Genomic DNA, 18,990 nt, shown 5'->3' on the forward strand with positions numbered 1-18,990 from the left:
TGCAAGGAAAAAGAATATCTGAATAGTGAATCCCGTATTGTTCTAGTTGGCAATGAAGCTTATATTTTTATTTACACGTGAGGAAGGAATAGCAGGTACAAGGAGTGGAAGTTTGGACTGCCGTATAGAGCAAAATACAAGTCCTAGCCGTAATACAGAGGAGACTGCAAGTCATACTCTTCTAATGTTCCTGCGGGTGTCTAGAAGAAGGCAACGTTAAAAACAGAGATCAATGCTTAAGCGGCTCATGTTGAAATGAAGGTAGTTGCAAGTGGCAGCTCCTACAGGCACAAGAATATCAAAAAGCAGTTTGCAAAAAACAATAATGCCATGTAGCAAGTAGAAAGGAGTGCGGCAGCAGGAGTCGGGTCTATTTGGCAAGCCATGATGGTATGTTGAAACGGGAATGACTGTTCCAACTTCATTGTGCGTGAACTTCTATAGCGGCCTTCACCTAAACCAATATCTTAGACAAACTACGGGTTATGCTGAGAATAGTGATTTCTTTCAGCAAAACAAGGTAGTGCCAGATCGAAGAATTTAAGAAGGCAGCATATAGAAATCTTATCCAGCATTTTGAGTAATCTCCTACCATGACAGACCTGGGCATTTCCCTCACGTGCTGAGCCGTTAGCCACTGTTTCATAATCTTTTGGGCATCACCATCTTCTCAGTAATATTTTCATATAGGGAGTAGAGCTACCTGCTGGTCATAGACGGACGGTATATGGGAGACAATGGCACTGGCTAAGGTAGAAGACACGAGCAGGCCTTCACCCGTAAAACCTAGTTCATTGCACATACCCAACAAGGAAGGTAAGGGTTGTTGGAGTCAAGGGGGGTCATTGTAGACTAAGTCGCATTTCCTACACCCATTCACGGGTTGTTTCACACAAATGTTATCTCCTTGGACAAGGCATCATCCTCACCAAAGTAGAGTCAGGTTTTTCATTAGTATTTGGGTTTTCAGCAGCAGTTTGATAGTTGGGGGTGAGACTGGTATGTTTGGTAGATTTTTCACTAGTTGCTACGGATTCTAAAATATCTTAGGACACTCATCAAAACTGGGTCTGCCATTCTCTCCTCATTCTGGAATGTCGTGATTTTTTAATGATAGCATATGTTTAAATCCCAACTGCAGACTGTAGTGTTAAATCCATCAATTTTATGGTATGATTAAATTGTGTGGTGAGCCTGTGTTCAACTTTCAATACCAATTAGTTTGAATGTATTGGCATTTTTCTTATTTGACATGTTCTTGGTATTAAGTTTCATGAAAAGCAGAGAGCTAGACAATAGTATATAATTTTTTAAATACTAATTATCTCCCAACTGTTTGACGAAATTCATGTCAGCTTTAGTCAATATTTATTATCAAAACAAGCAGAGAACATTTCAGCAAGTACGGCTTCAGCTGGAGACACCGCTAGCAGAGAAGTCACGTCTTGCACAAGAAAATGCCAATTATGCCCACGAGAATCGATTTTACGTGAAGTAGTTGAGTACCACCAGTTAACTATGCAGGATGTTGTTTATTTGGATGAGAAAATAGAGGAAGTGACAAAATTTGGTTTAGATCCTCTTAGAGGAACACAAAAATAAAGGCTTCCTTTTGAAAAGTAAATTTTATCATGTCGTTAAGAAGATCTAGTTAAAGTGCCATCACTTGCTTATGCAATCAACATGTGATTGATTACCTTGGATGGTATATATCCTCAAGTGACAGCTTTGAAGTCCATTGCAGAGATGAAGATGTTGAATCTACATCTTGAGAAGTCGAGTTCATGTCTATGATATTGGTTGTGGCGTTGGAGTCAACTTGGTGGTCTAAAACTTGTTGATAGAGGCATGCTAATTGGGTGTTGTCCTAATATTTTCAAATGCATTACCTTTCAAAGCAGAAGTTGTATCAAAATGGCATTCCTGTGGCAACAAAAACCAAAACAATGGGGGCACTAAATCAAATGGACTTCCAACTTGATATTAAAACTGAAGTAAGGAGACTATACGATGATTATAAAAAATTCCCGTCAAAGCTTCAAAAAGAATTTTCTTTCATTGTTTATGTGGACTTTCAGCTAGAGCTGCAAAACAAGATGGATATGATAAGAAACAAATGCTATGATTTGGTTTAAGATCTCCTTGAAAAGGACAGTTATAAAAAATTGCATAAGAATGACATTAATCAACCTGATAGCAGTACTAAAAAGGAAGAGCAACCTTCGCATGATAATATGCAAAATACTAATAATGGCTCAAGTATACTAATAGGTAACTGGGAGACAGGAGTGTCTTATGGAGCTGTTTACACTAATCCTTCTGATGAGCATGTTGATGGCTCATATAAAAGAGTTGATCAAACCACCAACGTTGGCAACTCCTCATCTTATTTAGACATGAAAAACGCCAGCATCTTATTTGGTAACATGGAAATTAATTTGGATAAATTTTACGGTGATACCAGGCTGGAAATTATGTCAGATTTTGAGGAGCAAATGGACCGCAATGTTGGCAGGATAGATGATCTAGCACACATTGAGTTAGAGGACATATCTGAAAATGTTGTCTCCCTAGGTGATGAAAATCAGAAGATTCTATGGAGAACAGCCCGCTTGTGTTCGAAGGAGATGGCCAAAAACCATTATCACTCCTTGACTTATTGGATATGTTTTTGATCAAAGAGGACAAGCTTGTCCAAGTGTTGACGAGGATGGATGATTCTTCCAAATTGATTGAGGATCTCATGCAAAAGATTGTGATAGAAAAGAGACATGGGAATGAATGTGGTGTCACAAGTCCTCTTTTACATACTATTTTTGAAACTTTGAAAATGATAAAATATGATTACTTGCAACTATTAATGGATAGGGATCTAGTAATAAAATTTGGAAAGGACAAGGAGAGGGAGATAGATGAGCTATGCCTTCAATTGAGCTTAACACATTACTCCATCCACAACGCTAAAAATCAAATGAGTGGGGCAGCCACGTATGAAGAAGATAACCGTGGTTCAAGGGCTCAAGAAATCACGCAAATCATTGAAGGAATTCATAAAGTGGGTAGATGTGAAGGCAAATAATGTAATTCAATCACGTGTTCCCCATCTGAGACTTTCTATGATGAGAAAAATTCTATGGATCAGCAAGTTGATGAGTCTGAAAATTCAGATTTTTATGACAGCAGCTATACATTTTCACATGAGCATATGGTTAGTGATACAACAAGTGAGGATAATTCAGAGATTCCAATTAATAGTGAACCTTCCTTTTATGAAGACTTTGACATAAGCGAAGGTACTTATGGTGAAGTAGGAAGTTTAGATTTATCCTTAGCATGCTCTGAGGGATTTTTCAGCTTAGCCAGAGATTTATCACCCAATTCTTATGAGATGACCACGGCCTACTTGTTGATTGGTGATTTTTCTTATTGGTATATTCCAACTATCAATGATTTGCTTGTGTATTTTAGTAGTATATTTGCTGATCCTATTTGGCCTTCAGGGATCAACGAATCATTTGCTGATGAGTGGGGAGAACATACATTACTCTACGTTCCATATGAGATGTCTACATTTTTTGTTCAGCAGTATATTGAAAACAGTGTTAGCATTCATGATGTTGGTAATTCACCAACCACTCTTTCTTTTACCCAGGATCATGTTGATTGGGTGATCAGGGATCCAGGTGTTAATAGTATCTTACATCTAGTGGATTATGTTGTGTTGTTACACTGTCACAGGATTATGATCGGTGTGTTTCAGCCCACTCTTTCTTTTACCCAGGATCATGTTGATTGGGTGATCAGGGATCCACGTGTTAATAGTATCTTACATCTAGTGGATTATGTTGTGTTGTTACACAGTCACAGGATTATGATCGGTGTGTTTTAGCTTTCTGACACATCAAAGTTCCAGAGATTAGGATTACTCCATTTTCACTAGGATGATATGGTGGTGTCAGATTGGTCGGATCTGTCATTGTCATCGGTACAAATATCACAGGAGTGGTACAATGGTACAATGGTACAAATATTACAGGAGCTGGTCAGTGGTATCTCAGACAACGCATGAGTTCTCACTTGAGATCCAGGTGGAGCATCCCTATGTATTGCCTTTTATCGAGGAGCTACGTGGAGAGTTTGGTTGCTATCATCTTGGGGTGGATATTGGTATATTGTTGAGCTCCCATCTTCACTGGACAGTAGAGGCTCTTAGGGTTACTCATGGAGTGAGGCATTCATTCTGACTGAGGGAACTGGCACACAGGGCAGCGGCACATGGCAGTTGGTGTCCCTTTTTGGTGAGACTTGGAATTGTGGCATTTAGTTATTTGGCACATTGATCCCTATTGTACTATTTCATTATTCCAAGTTTGAAAAGATGCATGCCAGGGTACATCAGCTAAAGAGTAGAACCTCTTTCTCGAGGCGAGTATGAAATCCTGGCATTGGTTTCTGGCATCTGCAAGTATGAGCGGACTGCTTGAGGGCAAGCAATCTTTGAGAAGGGAGGCTTTGTAATGTCCCCTTTTTCTGGGACATTATAATTCTTTGTTGTTGGCTCACTTCACCTAGGTTTCAAGGGCGAAAAAGTTCTTTACGGGGTTCAATTTGAGATTTGGCCTAGACATTTCTAGTTTCAAACCCATCAGAGCAATTTTGGTAGGTTGTCCGAATGCTTACCATTTTTAGTAAGTAAACAAAGCTCAAAATTCTTAGTATCTCAATGTTGGTTTGGAAGTGTAGAGAGCTTTCCAAAGAGCTATTGCACGTGCTTATCCGAGTTCATTTGGTCAGTTATTTTGATGCCTGATGATAATATGGTTTACTGACTAAGTGACTTTAAAAAGTTCATTTAACTTGTCACTCTATTTTTTAAAAGGGTATTATGTTCACTTAAGTGACTAAAGGACAAAAAAGATGTTTTATCCCACATTGCCTAAAAAGGTGTGCATCACATTGGGAAAAGTGATAAAAGTACAATAGGCTCCACATAGGGAGTTATGAAGACTATAATATTTAAAACAAATATTATTCTAGGAGCTGGAAATAGTGACTGGTTATCTCTTCGAGGACGCAAACCCTTGAAGAAGCTTTTGGAGGTTGGATGCAAACCTAGCCTTCTTACATGTTTAATCTGCATTTACCAATCTGATTATTATTTCTGTTTATAAGATTGGATTATTTGGATTGTTGCATGTTATTGTATTGCTGTTATATAATTCAGTAATGTATTTGGCGATTATTTTTGTTAACTCCTGGTTTATATATGTACTTCTGAATATTGGAGGAAATAAACAAACTTTTTTGAGTTTTATTGTATGCAAATCTGCTGGTTACAAATCAATTTAAGTTATGGAATTTATGTCAAATGTTGGTTTCTGTTCGGTTTTAAATCTGCACATTTATATCAAGGGTTTTCAGTAAAACATCCGGAAAGGGATATTACAATTTCCTTCTCTCAAGTGCTGACTTCTTATTCGTTTTTCTTTCATATTGTTCACTATACAATTCTCTAAATTCTTCTTCTCCTCCGCACATTTACTCTAGTGTTTCACTTATCTGCCCTGTCACTACTTGCTTACATTTTTTATCAATTTCTTTTAATCTTTTATATAGGATTCACAAGTATTTTCATCTAATGGTCATGTCCCTTCTTTTATATCCGATGACTCTTCGTAGATAATCTTCTAATTATCATTTCATATTGTTATTTTAATTGCACTCTTCATAAATGTTGCCAGCTCCTTTATTAACATTTTAATATTATCGGCCTTGTAGTTTCTTGGCATCAACTTATGTAGTGACTCTTACTTCTGCATTTTAATAATCATTATTGCTGGAGACTATTGTTTTTGCATCTCATATCTCCTTGGTGAACTATCTGTCTACTTTCGTTGCCAATATGCTTTCAGTTTACGGCTGCAACCATGTTTGTGCTACACTTTATTGATAAATCATTGCTCCCATATTTCTTTCTCTCTTATCTTGGACGATTTCTCATTTGTCTCTTGGATGACATGGAGGATTTTGACATTGTCTTTAATACAGATTGCATGTTTCACGGTACGTTGACTTTGTCATTCAAACATTTATGCCACAGCATATTCTGATTTTTTCGGCTGCTTGGTCATCGTGGTTGGTCTCGACGTGTAGAAACTTAAAGCAGGTCTCTTTGTTAGACACAAACACTATCATGCCCTTCATTTCTTTAACAAAGTAAATTCTAGCGTGGCTCCTCTGCTTGAAAATTATATCGCTAAGTTTGGTTCATCTTTCAAAACTGATGATGCCTCTATGGGTGATACAGCAATGAATCTCTTGACCATGTGTTGTTCCATATATCCCTGATTTTAAAGGATTACCATGTCGTTGATTTGCTTGTGATATATGAAGGCTACCGATGGCATTTCTAGAAAATGATTATAAAAACCTGGGCTGTCGTATGCATAATCTTTGTGTTGCCAAACATCTTCTAATATTTGATTTTTCTGTTTGAACTCTTATCAAATATTCATCGTTGGCTCGTCATCTTTTTCCTATTTGATTCAATATTTGAATACGATACATAGGTTATTGTATATTTTCTTTTATTGTAATCCATAGATTATCTGCATCAAATTTATTTGATATCAACTGTTTGCCATTATGTTGCTCTAGTATCACTGCAGAAATCTCAATGTTTATTGTGCATAATATTCCACTGCACAATTCCTATGACTTACAGTGGATACTAAAATATTTGATATCTTCTCCAACCTGTACGTGTTTAACTTCTAGACCTGTAGGTGTTGCAATCACAGCTAGTATATGTCTCTCTTCATTCTTTAACAACCACACTATATTTATGTGTTTATATATATTCAGATTAATGTATGTCTCTTTATTATCTCGATGTTCTTTGTACTAATGTTATAATCACTTCACTATATATTTCTTGTTTACACACTATAAGAAATATTAATCTCCTCCATTTCTTTTCATGCATCTTTTCATATATGATATATCTGATGTTTCATTTCATGTTACAAATGCACAGTGAAGTAACTGTTGTATCATCATCATAGTATCTTCAATATCTGTATAACCATCAATGACAGTTCTTCGCACCTTTGACATCAATGACAATAATTCCATCACATAGAATGTAAATTATGGTTGTGACAGAGAGTTACGATGCACACAACAATAGTATACTGAAAATGCAAATCTTAGGCTAAATAAGCACAGACGATATACTCTGAATAAACATCAACGAACACTTTTACTAAACACTAGTAAATCTGAACACACTCGATCTCTCTGAACGCATTGATAATAATGATGAACTGTTGTAGATTCACAAGGCTTGCTGTAGAAAAGTCTTAACAACACATATATCTGAAGAATGTTGTGTATAAACCAGAAATATTCTGCACACACCACACACTTAATTTTCCACAATAACTCTTGAATAATACCCATAAAAGGAGGAGCACACAATCACAAAGGATAATCCCGTGCCAGAATTCCAGGAGCCATTGAGAGGGAGGTGAAATGATACAAGTGTTGTTTTCCATATCGTCAGGAACCAACGATGCTTCGTTCACCCAATATATTTCGATAAGCAATGGTAAGTACTAGGATAGGTGATGTGTAGTATGACTTCCAGTCAGCAACACACGTGGAACATAAAGACAAAACTATCAATGCATATGAGAACATGGCTCGAATACAAAGTGAAGAAGAGCAACGATAGATAGAAGAACAGCGCTAATTAAACCAATAACATTTTAGAAGAGATGGAGTATCTTGGAGTATCCACGACCATAGAAATATGAAGACTAGAAATACACAGAAGAACACTATCAGGATCGAAGACCTATTTTGAAGCTACAACTTCAACACTTCTTTGCAAAAAAGAGATCTTCGGTGAACCAGCTCATGGAAAAAACAAGCAGCTGCAACAAAAAGTATTGTCAACAATATCTCATCATATCAATAAACAATTGTTATCTCATCATAACAATATTCACCATAGCTATTCCTAGAGGGTCGATCAGAATAATAAAGACAGGTCATGAAATCACACACATGACCTCCACCATGCCTACTCATCGAGGGTGGAATGAGGGCTTACACCTCAGACTTCTCCTAGGGAAGAATGCATTTGCACCATGCCTACTAGCAAAGGGTGGATCCACCATACCTACTCATAGAGGCTGGAACAAGGGATTTCCCCTCAAACTTCTCTTGTAGAAAAGAACTCATTAACAAGGGATTTCAACTCAAACTTCTCTCGCAGAGAACTCATTAACAAGAAATGAATCATTGGAGATGAGACTCTCTCAGCAAGAGCATCATTCTCCACAATACCAAGCTTATCCCAAAAGTAATAAAACTTCACTCTCATAAGTGGATTGGTGAGAATTTCTGCAATCTGCTGAGAATTTCCGCAATCTGCCCTCTGAGAAATGTACTTAAGCTCAATGGCTTTTATTTGAACCATACCCCTCAAATAATGATATTTAATTTCCATATGTCTTGTCCTATGATGAAGAATTGGATTAACTGGAAGTTTCACTCAGCTTTGATTATCACACATAATCATAGTAGGTTTAGAAAGTTGTCCAAATAAACAAACAAGTAATTTTTGAAGCAACATAGCTTCTCTTGCAGTCGCACAAGCTGCAACATATTCTACTTCAGCAAAACTCTAGGTAACACAAGATCTTTTCATGCTGCATCATGGATTCATCATTGAACCCAAGCTGAAACAATATCCTGAAGTACTCTTCCTATAAGGCACACACCATGCCCAATTTGAATTAGAGAACCCTTGTAAATTCAGCTCAACATCTGAAGAATATTTTAAGCCATATCCTACTGTACCACAAACATACCTCAAAATATGTTTGGCTGCCACAAGATGAATCTGCCTTGGTTCACACATAAATTGTCTCAATGTATTTTCTGCATAACATATATTAGGTCTTATGTTAACTAAATACATTAAGGAACCAACTAGATGCCTATACATAGTAAGAACAACCAAATCTAAAACAGTTCCATCCTCATGTAATTTTTTCAGATTTGTTTCCATAGGAGTAACCATAGATTTAGGATCTAGCATACCAAAATCTTTTCAAGATATCTAAAACATGGCAAAAATTGAAAACCCAAATCAGGTTTCAAACAATATCCTTAGTTCAGGATATTTCAATGTTGTTGTTGAATCTTATTGCAAAAAGTATTTCAAAGGGAAAAATGGAGGCGTGTTGTTACAAGTTGTATCAAGCAATCAAGTATATAAATATACACCAGATTAAGAGATAATATTATATGAGATCTAAGGTGATGTACAACAGATTTATGGAAGAGATTAATATTAAATTCTTTACGCGTACTGATTGATTCTTAGGGTCTACCATGGTAGAGGACATGCAGAATTACAAGTAGGGTAACAGTGATGGGGACATCTTCTAGGTATGCCACCTTAGGGTAAGGAGCAGGGAGTCCCATGGGGCCAAAGGGGTACAAAGGGTACTGCATTTGGGCTTAGAAAGGATGGACCTCCAATGTACCCTATTGTGAATGCTCCTCATGCTCTCTATTGTGGTAAGTGAATTCATTAAGAATGTTCACTTATGGGAAGTAGGAAATAAGTGAAAAGATTGAGAGGAACAGTTATAGGATGACTCACTACATACTCTGCCTCATATGGATGACACGGGCCACATAAGACCAAAAGGGATGATATATCCACACTCGGGCCTAGGGTAGGTGGTCTCTAGGGTACCCTATCTTAGCTCTTCTTAACCCAAGAGATAAATCCGGTCCTAGTTGGAAGTCCATGCCTCTTATGGACCAAATGATGAATTGATTACCCCAAGGGATGGATCTAGTCTTGGTTGGATATTCCTGCCTCTTGCGGGCCAAATGACGAATTATAACCCCAAGGGATAGATCTGGTCTTGGTTGGACATTCCCACCTCTAGACCAAGTGATGAATTGATTACCCTCAGGAATGGATCTGGTCTTGGTTGGACATTCCTGCATCTTGTGGGCCAAGTGATGTATTGATTACTCCAAGAGATGGATCTAGTCCTAGTTGGGCATTCCTACCTCTTGTGAGCTAAGTGATGAATTGATTACTCCAAGAGATGAATCTAGTTCTAGTTGGATGTTCCTATATCTTGTGGGCCAAGTGATTAATTGGTTACTCCAAGAAATCTTCTACTCTCAGTTGGATGTTCTTGCCTCTAGTGAGCTAAGAGATGAATGAGATACTCTAAGAGATGGATCTAGTCTTGATTGGACGTTCTTGCCTTTTCTAGGTCAAGTGAGATGTGCGTACACATATTTATGTGTATGCTTTGTGTCTAGATAATTTCATGTGTCTACTTCATGTATGCCCCATGTCTTCCTGCACCCTTGTGTATACTTTGTGTTTTCGAGTGTATGCTGTGTCTGGTTTTATATTTTGTATTGATCTAGAACATGAGAATAAGATTAAACCAAAAGATATGAATATATTACATTTGAGGTCTCGAATGTAGGTCATGCTACATGCAAACATTGGTTTTGGAGATTGGCGCCATTATGAGATGGCCTTGATCTTTTTCTGGAAGATGTGGAGTTTTCCTTGAGTTGAACCTTGTGAAGTCCAGCTACCGATCATGATTCACAATTGAAATAAGGGAGAAAACATTTACAAATTCAATAATATCAGAGTAGCATAGCGGAAGGTAGATTACAAATAGGTCCCCATGATCATTCAATTATTTCTTCAGGACTGTAATGCCCCCAACATGAAACACCTAGACAAGCATCAGAAAACTGTCTTACTCATAAGACTTCACAAAATTCTGCAAATATCGAACCTAAGGAGTGATTAAGATGACCCAAAATAAGCAGCAAACTTATTAAACACCCATACATATGTCATGTCCTGCAAAACAACTAGGCCACTAAATTGTAGAATGAAATACACTGCCCCCACACCGTCCCCCCCCCCACAGATTAACATAGGGAGCATAAGGAATAACTTATTCCAAGGCAGCTATCGACCAAGGAAAAGAGCAATTCAATCAACCAAGGATTTAATGATTAATATAATGTTAATGAATGGAGGAAATAAATGAATTAATAGAATTCTATTTAGTTAAGTAATTCATCACTAAGTAGGATTCCATTAAGGAGAATAGACATGAATTCTAGGAGGACACAGTCCATATGAATAATTATTGAAGATAACCATCCTATGAATTTCAACAGAAGGATGTAAGGATTCATTCAGGAGGTAGAAGATTTATACTTTTGAACATTCAAATCAAATCGTAAGAGCTCATAAGAGCCTTCAATCTTGCATGTTTGGATAACATATTCACCACTCTAATGTGGCTATGAGTGCATGAATACACAGTAGCATGATCAGGAACAGCATGAGATTATCGCAGACAGCATGATTACAAGGACAGCATTCAGGAAGGGTGATCATACAATCGCTATAACCAAAGAATTATCAATTCCTTTATATGACAGATCCGTATTAACAACTCATTCAGTAACAAGCATACATCCACAGATTAATAACAAAGATTCAGTCATATCTTGCCGAGAAGACTGTATCTATGCATTCATGGGATGGTTGAGAGGAATACATCAGATCACTAGTAATTTAGCAGACTTCAAGTATAGAGATCTATCTCTATAAGCCATAACAGACCTTCCTTTCTTGACTGGATACCATAAATTATATCAGGTGTTATTATTCCATGCAAAAGGAAGCAATAATACTTACAACTGTGAATTATATATTGACTGTGAGTCTCAATCAAAGTGAAAGGTATCTCCAGCCTACTTTGTTTCAAATTTTCAATAAAAAATTGTGACCTGGGGTTTTGTGGACATTAGAGCTCTCATTGCACAAACCAGCAGTTTCCTTACCAACTACAAAATACTCTTATTTCTCCAAATTTCTTTTACAATCTGACTTCCTTAATATACTGCAATTCACCCCAAGACTGTCTATATCAGTACAGAATACTTGGTTGAGTATCAAGCTGGCATAAGAAAGCAACATCAAGTCTTCAACATCTTCTTGACTTAAAGTTACAACATCTGATTTATGGATCACACTTCCTAAGAAAGCAAAATCCCAGGAACTCATCGAATGAAGAAATTTCTTTCCTAAATCCTCTGTCAAATGCCACTTAGCCTTACTCAGTAGCTTCCTATTGAAACCAATCAACCAAGTCTCACACTCCTCTCTGCATGCTTCTCTCTTTCTCAAATACAATATTTTTTTCCAGCTTATCTTGGATGTGCAAAGAAAGATCATCCATAAGAAGAAACAACAAAAATTCTTCATCAAGCATTTAAGGTTTAAATGAGATTCTCAGTATTCACTATTGAGTACATTCCCATTAATGAAGGCAAATCAAGATGAAATGCACTCATGCTGATTTACTCCAAAATCTGAAATGTGTCATAGAAGCATTACTTAGAATAGGGGTTGACTCAGTAAGCCAAAATTTTAAAATATAAATTATTTTTGTATTTTTTGTTTTTTCTGGAGTAACAATTTGAGGGTGGCAACCTCTAGTGGATTTAAGATATAAGCCCCTCTCAAGGATGTAGAGAAAGCATCCCTTGCGGGGTTCGAGGGGTAGTGCTCCCCTACTATAGTTGATGGGCAACACCTTTGAACTACACAAATCTTCACGATGCATGCAATTTTCATAATTTTGTTTTTTTACCAGCCTCAGATCTGATATTTAAAAAATCGCTTTCATGCTTTTATATTTGAGTATTTTCGTTTTTTATTCTTTTTATCCAATTTTCACATTTGACTTGGCTAAGTCTTCCCAATAGGATTTGTCAAGTCCAACAAGCCTAGAAAAACTTGCCAAGTACCCAAGTCAGTCCATTCCCTTGCTCACCTCAAGACTTGTGGAGTCTATGAGTCCCTGCACATCTTGTAGCTATGATGTGGAATCCCCTATAATTTAAAAGTCGTATTAATGTCAAATTATTATCTCATGACATAACATGCTTTTGATTATAACCCCACATGAGCTATGAAAGAGTTTGATTCACTACCTTGGCTTTCCCATAGGTTTAGGGATGAAAAGCAATCAAATACTTCAATAAGGTAACCACCCTTCCAAATAAAGAACATTAAATGACCCCACACGTGATAATTCAGCTTGCAACTTTGCCCTAAAGCATTTTCTTGCAAGGAATGTGCACACATATTTGGTTAAAAAGATTTATTGCTATAAAAATATAACCGTGCCTTCTTCGGGTGATTAGGAGACCTTCCACAAAATCCATACAGACATTCTCCAAAGGCTAAGAAGGTACCAATATGTTAGGATTGGTAAGACAGTAATAACAATTACATGCAAATATAACCAATATCAAAAAATAATAAATCGCACAAAAAAGAACACAAGACACAAAGGTTTAACGTGGTTCACCCAATCCCTAGGCTACATCCACCAAGCAGAGAGTCCAATATTCTTTTTATCCAATGATTACAACCTAATTACAATCTGTAATCCCTTACAGCTCAATACCGCCGTAAGAAGCTACAATCTTAGCATACATCGTAAAATCCCTAACCCTAAGCCATTTTATACAAGATTTTTGCCAGTTACAAAATTAGAGCTAGAATAAATTGTCCAATAGAAAATTAGCAGCTGACGCCTTTTACAATAATAGAGTTGGTCGCTCTACCCCAGGACCCCACAAGGGGCGCTGCCCCCAAACCCCCTTAGTATCTGGTGGGAAACCACACCAAATAAAGTGGGGAAAAATTAACCTCCGAGTCTGATTAGGCTCCACATCACAACAATCTCCCACTTGGAGACTGATCAGACTCCACAACACAATAATGACTGGTACAAATTCAACTTCCAATTGTTCAGCTTATGGTACATAATATGCATACCAATGAGCTTTGAGATGTGTGCTTGCATAAATGGCCAACACATCTTCGAAGGTTGCCCAATGTCTTTGCAATGATAAAATGACCTGCATCTCTTGAAGTATGAACCTTATGTAAGAACAACCTTCATTCTTTTAAAACACATAACATGTTCATTTTGTAAAGCAATCCATCTTGGAAAACATAATCCAGTTTTGGCTCAAAATCAGCAACCTTACCCCTCAAGGCCTTCTTGTAAATCTCTCCAAAATCTTTATTTTTCCCATAATCCTCCACGAACTCCTTTCTGATGAAGGGTTCCAACTCAGAAAGTGTGCTAACCACTGAAAGAAGAGATGTGGCAGACAACATATTCACCATATTAGTGGCCACGCCCTGTTTGTACTTGATAATCAACTGGAATTGTTACATGAACATTATTGACTTGTAGTACCCATGCTGCAATTTGGTTTGAGCTTGCAAATACAGGAGAGGTTGATGATCAATGAGCAATTGTTTTGCTTCCAAAAATTCATTTTTACTGCTTGTGCTAAGCATGAAACTCTTAGTCATACATGCAATACTTTAGGACTGATTTGCAGGTGATTATTCTATGGGTGCTGCTGGGTCGCAATACCTTTGTACATTTTTCACAACTTATGTAATATAGAAAATTAAATCTATTTTTTTTCCGTTGCTACTGACTTGTTGGGACGCATGGACCAGCAAAGATTCTAATCTAGGGCCTTCGATTGACACATTATTGGATATTGTATCATTAAGCAAGATTCTCAGTCTGTATAATCATCCCGAGGAAGCATCACTATAAGGATATTAAGTCTCTCCATCCCAGCATTTCAGGTGGTCATGTTAAAGGGTAATAAAGCTACACCCAGGTTCATTTTTTTTATAGCCTGATTTGAAATGCCAATTTTGTCGCCATATCTATGCCCCACATCTTCAGGTGACTGAGGCAACCGGCCCTTCACCTGCTGTGGCTTTGCCAGAGCACGAAATGACAGATGTCCAATCACAGAAATACACCTCACTCTTTTGGATTCGTTTATTAGAACTCGAACCTCTGCATTATAATATTTGTCTATCAGTTAACAATTTTTTTATATACTTCAGCAATTACCTTAATGTATGACACACGTCAACTGAGAAATTATAAGAAAATTAAACAACAACAAAAAAGGTCATGCTAACAAATGGATACAGAAAGCAATACCCAAGAATGTGTTCGACAGAGAGAGGATGTTACCAGGAAACAACAATTGTTGGTCACGGTTTTAAACCTCCGAATCATATTCATTCCCCACAGAACAACCAGACCGAAACGCGAAATGTTAATTCAATGCATGTAAATGGCACTAATAGATACGCATTTACTTTCAAACCGCTTGGAACATGAAATTCATCTATATAAAAAAAAATTTAAAAGAATAAGAAACTCCAATTTCAAATGAAAATAAATTTGAGCATAACTTACTTCTTTTTATAGTTGGTGTAGCCAAATGCATATGAAATTGCGATATTGAACTTAAGAATACGAAGCGGGGAGTATGAGCAGGTAACACAGGAGTGAAAGATGCGATGGCCATGGCCAGATATTCTAAAACTTAGTCCACATTGACTTTGAGAATGACTGTAATCATCAAGAAAATTGTTTATTTACGGAAAAAAACCCCGAACAAAATTTTATATAAATGAAAATGATGAATTTTCAGTTGTAAAAGCAATTTGAGGACGCCGTTTGAAAGAACATGCCATTTCAGGCAAATTATCTGTACAATTTATCACAAAATATTTTTTTATGACAACCAAATGAAATTGGTACTTTTGGATCGAAGGAAAAAAATGAAATCCAGACTCACTGAAAAATTAAAATAGATTAGTTATATACATATTAATTTTTAATTATATTTTTTCTTATTTTTTAATTATATTTATATTAAGTATTTTATAGACATGAAATTAATATTTTCAATTGTTCTATGTTATTAGTACTTGTATGAGGATTTGTTGATTGTGAGATGTGATTTTTAATTTATCTTATTCCTAATTTGCATTTTTTATCTATTTATTAAAAGTGTGTTAAATTTCTATTCTAACATTCTAGCATAGAAAAATATATATTATAAGGATAGAAAATTATATATTTTAATAGTTTAATAAATAATTTGATGTTTCTTATTTTTCTAGAATTATTGTAATTGTTTTTTTGAATTATAAAGAAATACATTTTTAAAACTATATATTATTTACTGCAATTATTTATTACAAACCTTAGATAAGATGTTATTTCCTTCAATTTTTATTAATTAGTAATTAAAATTTTCTTAATTAATTTTTTAAATTTAAAATTGTAATACTATATATGTGTTAAAAGTTTTAATTGATAAATATATTATAGTTATTTCTTATCAAAATTATTATTAAATAGTTATTCCAATTTTCATTATTTAAATATTAATATTCTATTATAAAAAAATTTAAATTAAATATTATAACACAACTAGTATTATTAGAAGTCCATGTACAACAACGACAATTGAAAAATATAATATTGTAAAACTATTGTTAGTTTGTGGTGACTGATCAAGGAAGTATTATACATACTTCATAAATAATTTGGGGTTGTGGCCGACATATAGCCAACATATGGCCGACATGTTGTAACCCTAAAATGGCATAAAAATACTTGTATAAAAGGGCTTAGGGTTAAGGATTGTTTCATTATTGTGATGCGAAAATTGATTCTTGCAACGGTATTGAGCTACAAGGCATTACATATTGTAATTAGGTTGTAATCATTGGATCGTAATAATATTGGACTTGTTGTTTGGTGGATGTAGCCCAGGGATTAGGTGAACCATGTTAAATATTGGTGTCTTGTGTTCTTTTCTGTGTGATCTTTTATTTTCTGATATTGTTTATATTTGCATGTAATTGTTATTTTTGTCCTTGGTTTAATCCTAACAGGTGGTATTAGAGCGAGGTTGTTTTTCAGTTATCCTTTACAGGAAAGTCTCATGATTGAGTGAGAGTGATGGTAGACGAGGGTAAGCTGAGGATTGACAGGTTTAATGGGCAGAACTTTTAGTTATGGAAGATGCAAATGGAAGACTATCTTTATCAGAGTGATTTATGGAAGTCATTGGAAGGCAAAACCAAGAATCAGGGATCTATGTCAAATGATGACTGGGATCTTTTAGACAAAAAGGCACTTGGAAGCATTCAATTATGCCTAGTACCATCAGTGGCATTTAATATTACAAAAGTGAAGATGACAGAAGAATTGATGCAAACCCTAGCGAAACTGTATGAAAGCCCTTCACTTTAAACAAGGTATTTCTCAAGAAGCATTTCTTTAATATGAAAATGGTAGAAGGTGGATCTATTGCAGATCATTTAAATGAATTTAATACTATTACTAGTCAGTTATCTTCTATGGGTATCAATTTTGATGAAGAAATTAGGGCTCTCTTGATTTTGTGTTCTTTGCCTGAAAGCTGGAATCGTTTGGTAATGGTTGTAAGTAATTATGTTCTTGGATCTAGTACCCTAAAATATGATGATATGATCGGTGTTATTTTGAGTGAGCAAACTCATAGGAAATCCTCAAGTGGATCTACATCAAGAAGTGCTTTGAATGCACAAACCAAAGGTAGAATGACTGAAAGAGGAAATAATTTTGGAAATCATGTGAAATCAAGAGGAAATTCAAAAGGGAGGAGGTTTCAATCGAGAGAACTGAACGACTGTTGGTACTATGGGAAACCAGGGCATAAAAAGAAAGATTGTTGGACTTGAAAGAAAAATGAAGGAGATAAACCAGATGGAGACAAGGAGGCAAATGCAATAAGTAACAAATCTGAAGAGGATGCTTTGCTTCTGTCTTTAGAAAGTGTTGATGATTCATGAACCTTTTAGATTATGGTGCTTCATTTCATGCTACACCTCATATAGGTTATTTCGTTGATTATGTCCAAGGGGATTTTGGGCTTGTTTATTTGGGGGACAATGAACCCAGTTAGATTGTTGGAAAGGGAAAAGTTAAGATTAAGTTGCAGAATGGGAATCATTGGCTACTACATGAGGTAAAACATGTTTCAAGGCTGAGTAGGAATTTAATTTCAGCTTGGTATGAAGATTTGTAGAGATAGGAAGAATAGAAAATTGACATTATCTCAGGTTGATTATGTTGAGAAGGTGTTGCAACGTTTCTCTATGGAGGCACACCTTTACCTGGTCATTTGAAATTGACTAAGGAGATGTGTCCTAAGACACAAGAAAAGGAGGATAAGATGTCCATGGTACCCTATGCTTTAGTTGTAGGAAGCTTGATGTATGCTATGGTATGTACAAGGCCAGATATTGCACATGCAATGGGAGTCATTAGCAGGTATATAAGTCATCCAAGAATTGAGGATTGAAATGCAGTCAAATAGATTCTCAGATATTTGAGAGGAACATCCAATAAGTGTTTACACTTTGGGGGCTCTACTACTAATTTACAAGGCTATGTTGACTCAGATTTGGTAGGGGATATTGATAATAGGCGGAGTACTACAGGTTATGTATTTACTGTTGGTGGGATAGCCATGAGTTGGGTTTCTAAGTTACAAAAGGTTAATGTTTTATCCACTATAGAAGTAGAGTGTATTATTGCTACAGAGGTAGCCAAGGAGATGATATGGCTTTAATTCTTCTTGGAAGAATTGGGACACCCTCGTAGCGATAATTATTTGTTTATAGATAGCTAGAGTGTTATTCATCTTGCCAAGAATTATACTCTGCATTCAAAAACAAAACACATTTAGTTGTGGTACCATTTCATTTGGTCAATTTTTGATGATGGACAATTAAAGCTGGATAAGATCCATACAGATAACAATCCAACAGATATGTTTACAAAGGTAGTGACAAGGGAGAAGTTGAATTCATCTTCAGCTTCAGTTGGTCTTCTAGATTGAAGATGAATAAAAGATCATCAGAGTCTAGGGTGGTTTGATTCAATGGGAGCCCCATGTGGTAGCAGTATTGCTATAGGATCAGTCTCCAAGTGGGAGATTGTT

General features: G+C 36.1%; 1 protein-coding gene and 1 long non-coding RNA gene across 4 annotated transcripts in view; both read right to left on the reverse strand.

The window, feature by feature from the left end:
• The window catches only part of LOC149572200 (Ribosomal L18p/L5e family protein), a 107,554-nt gene extending 91,784 nt beyond the window's left edge, over nucleotides 1-15,770 (reverse strand). For all 3 annotated transcript variants that reach the window (XM_089813466.1, XM_089813465.1, XM_089813464.1), the window contains exon 1: nucleotides 15,402-15,770. In XM_089813466.1, coding sequence (XP_089669592.1) covers nucleotides 15,402-15,513 — 112 coding nt within the window. In that variant the 5' untranslated portion in view covers nucleotides 15,514-15,770. The remainder of the gene's footprint in view (nucleotides 1-15,401) is intronic.
• LOC149572201 (uncharacterized) lies at nucleotides 13,489-15,369 on the reverse strand. Its single transcript, XR_016358972.1, has 2 exons — nucleotides 15,141-15,369; nucleotides 13,489-14,990 (listed from the first exon to the last, which is right to left on the reverse strand). It is a non-coding gene; the product is annotated as an uncharacterized LOC149572201 (long non-coding RNA).
• Nucleotides 15,771-18,990: the final 3,220 nt, after the last annotated feature.

This window comes from Cupressus sempervirens, chromosome 2 (assembly GCF_028749045.1).
Source record: "Cupressus sempervirens isolate cs-2001-9-10 chromosome 2, ASM2874904v1, whole genome shotgun sequence".
Lineage (NCBI taxonomy): Eukaryota > Viridiplantae > Streptophyta > Pinopsida > Cupressales > Cupressaceae > Cupressus > Cupressus sempervirens.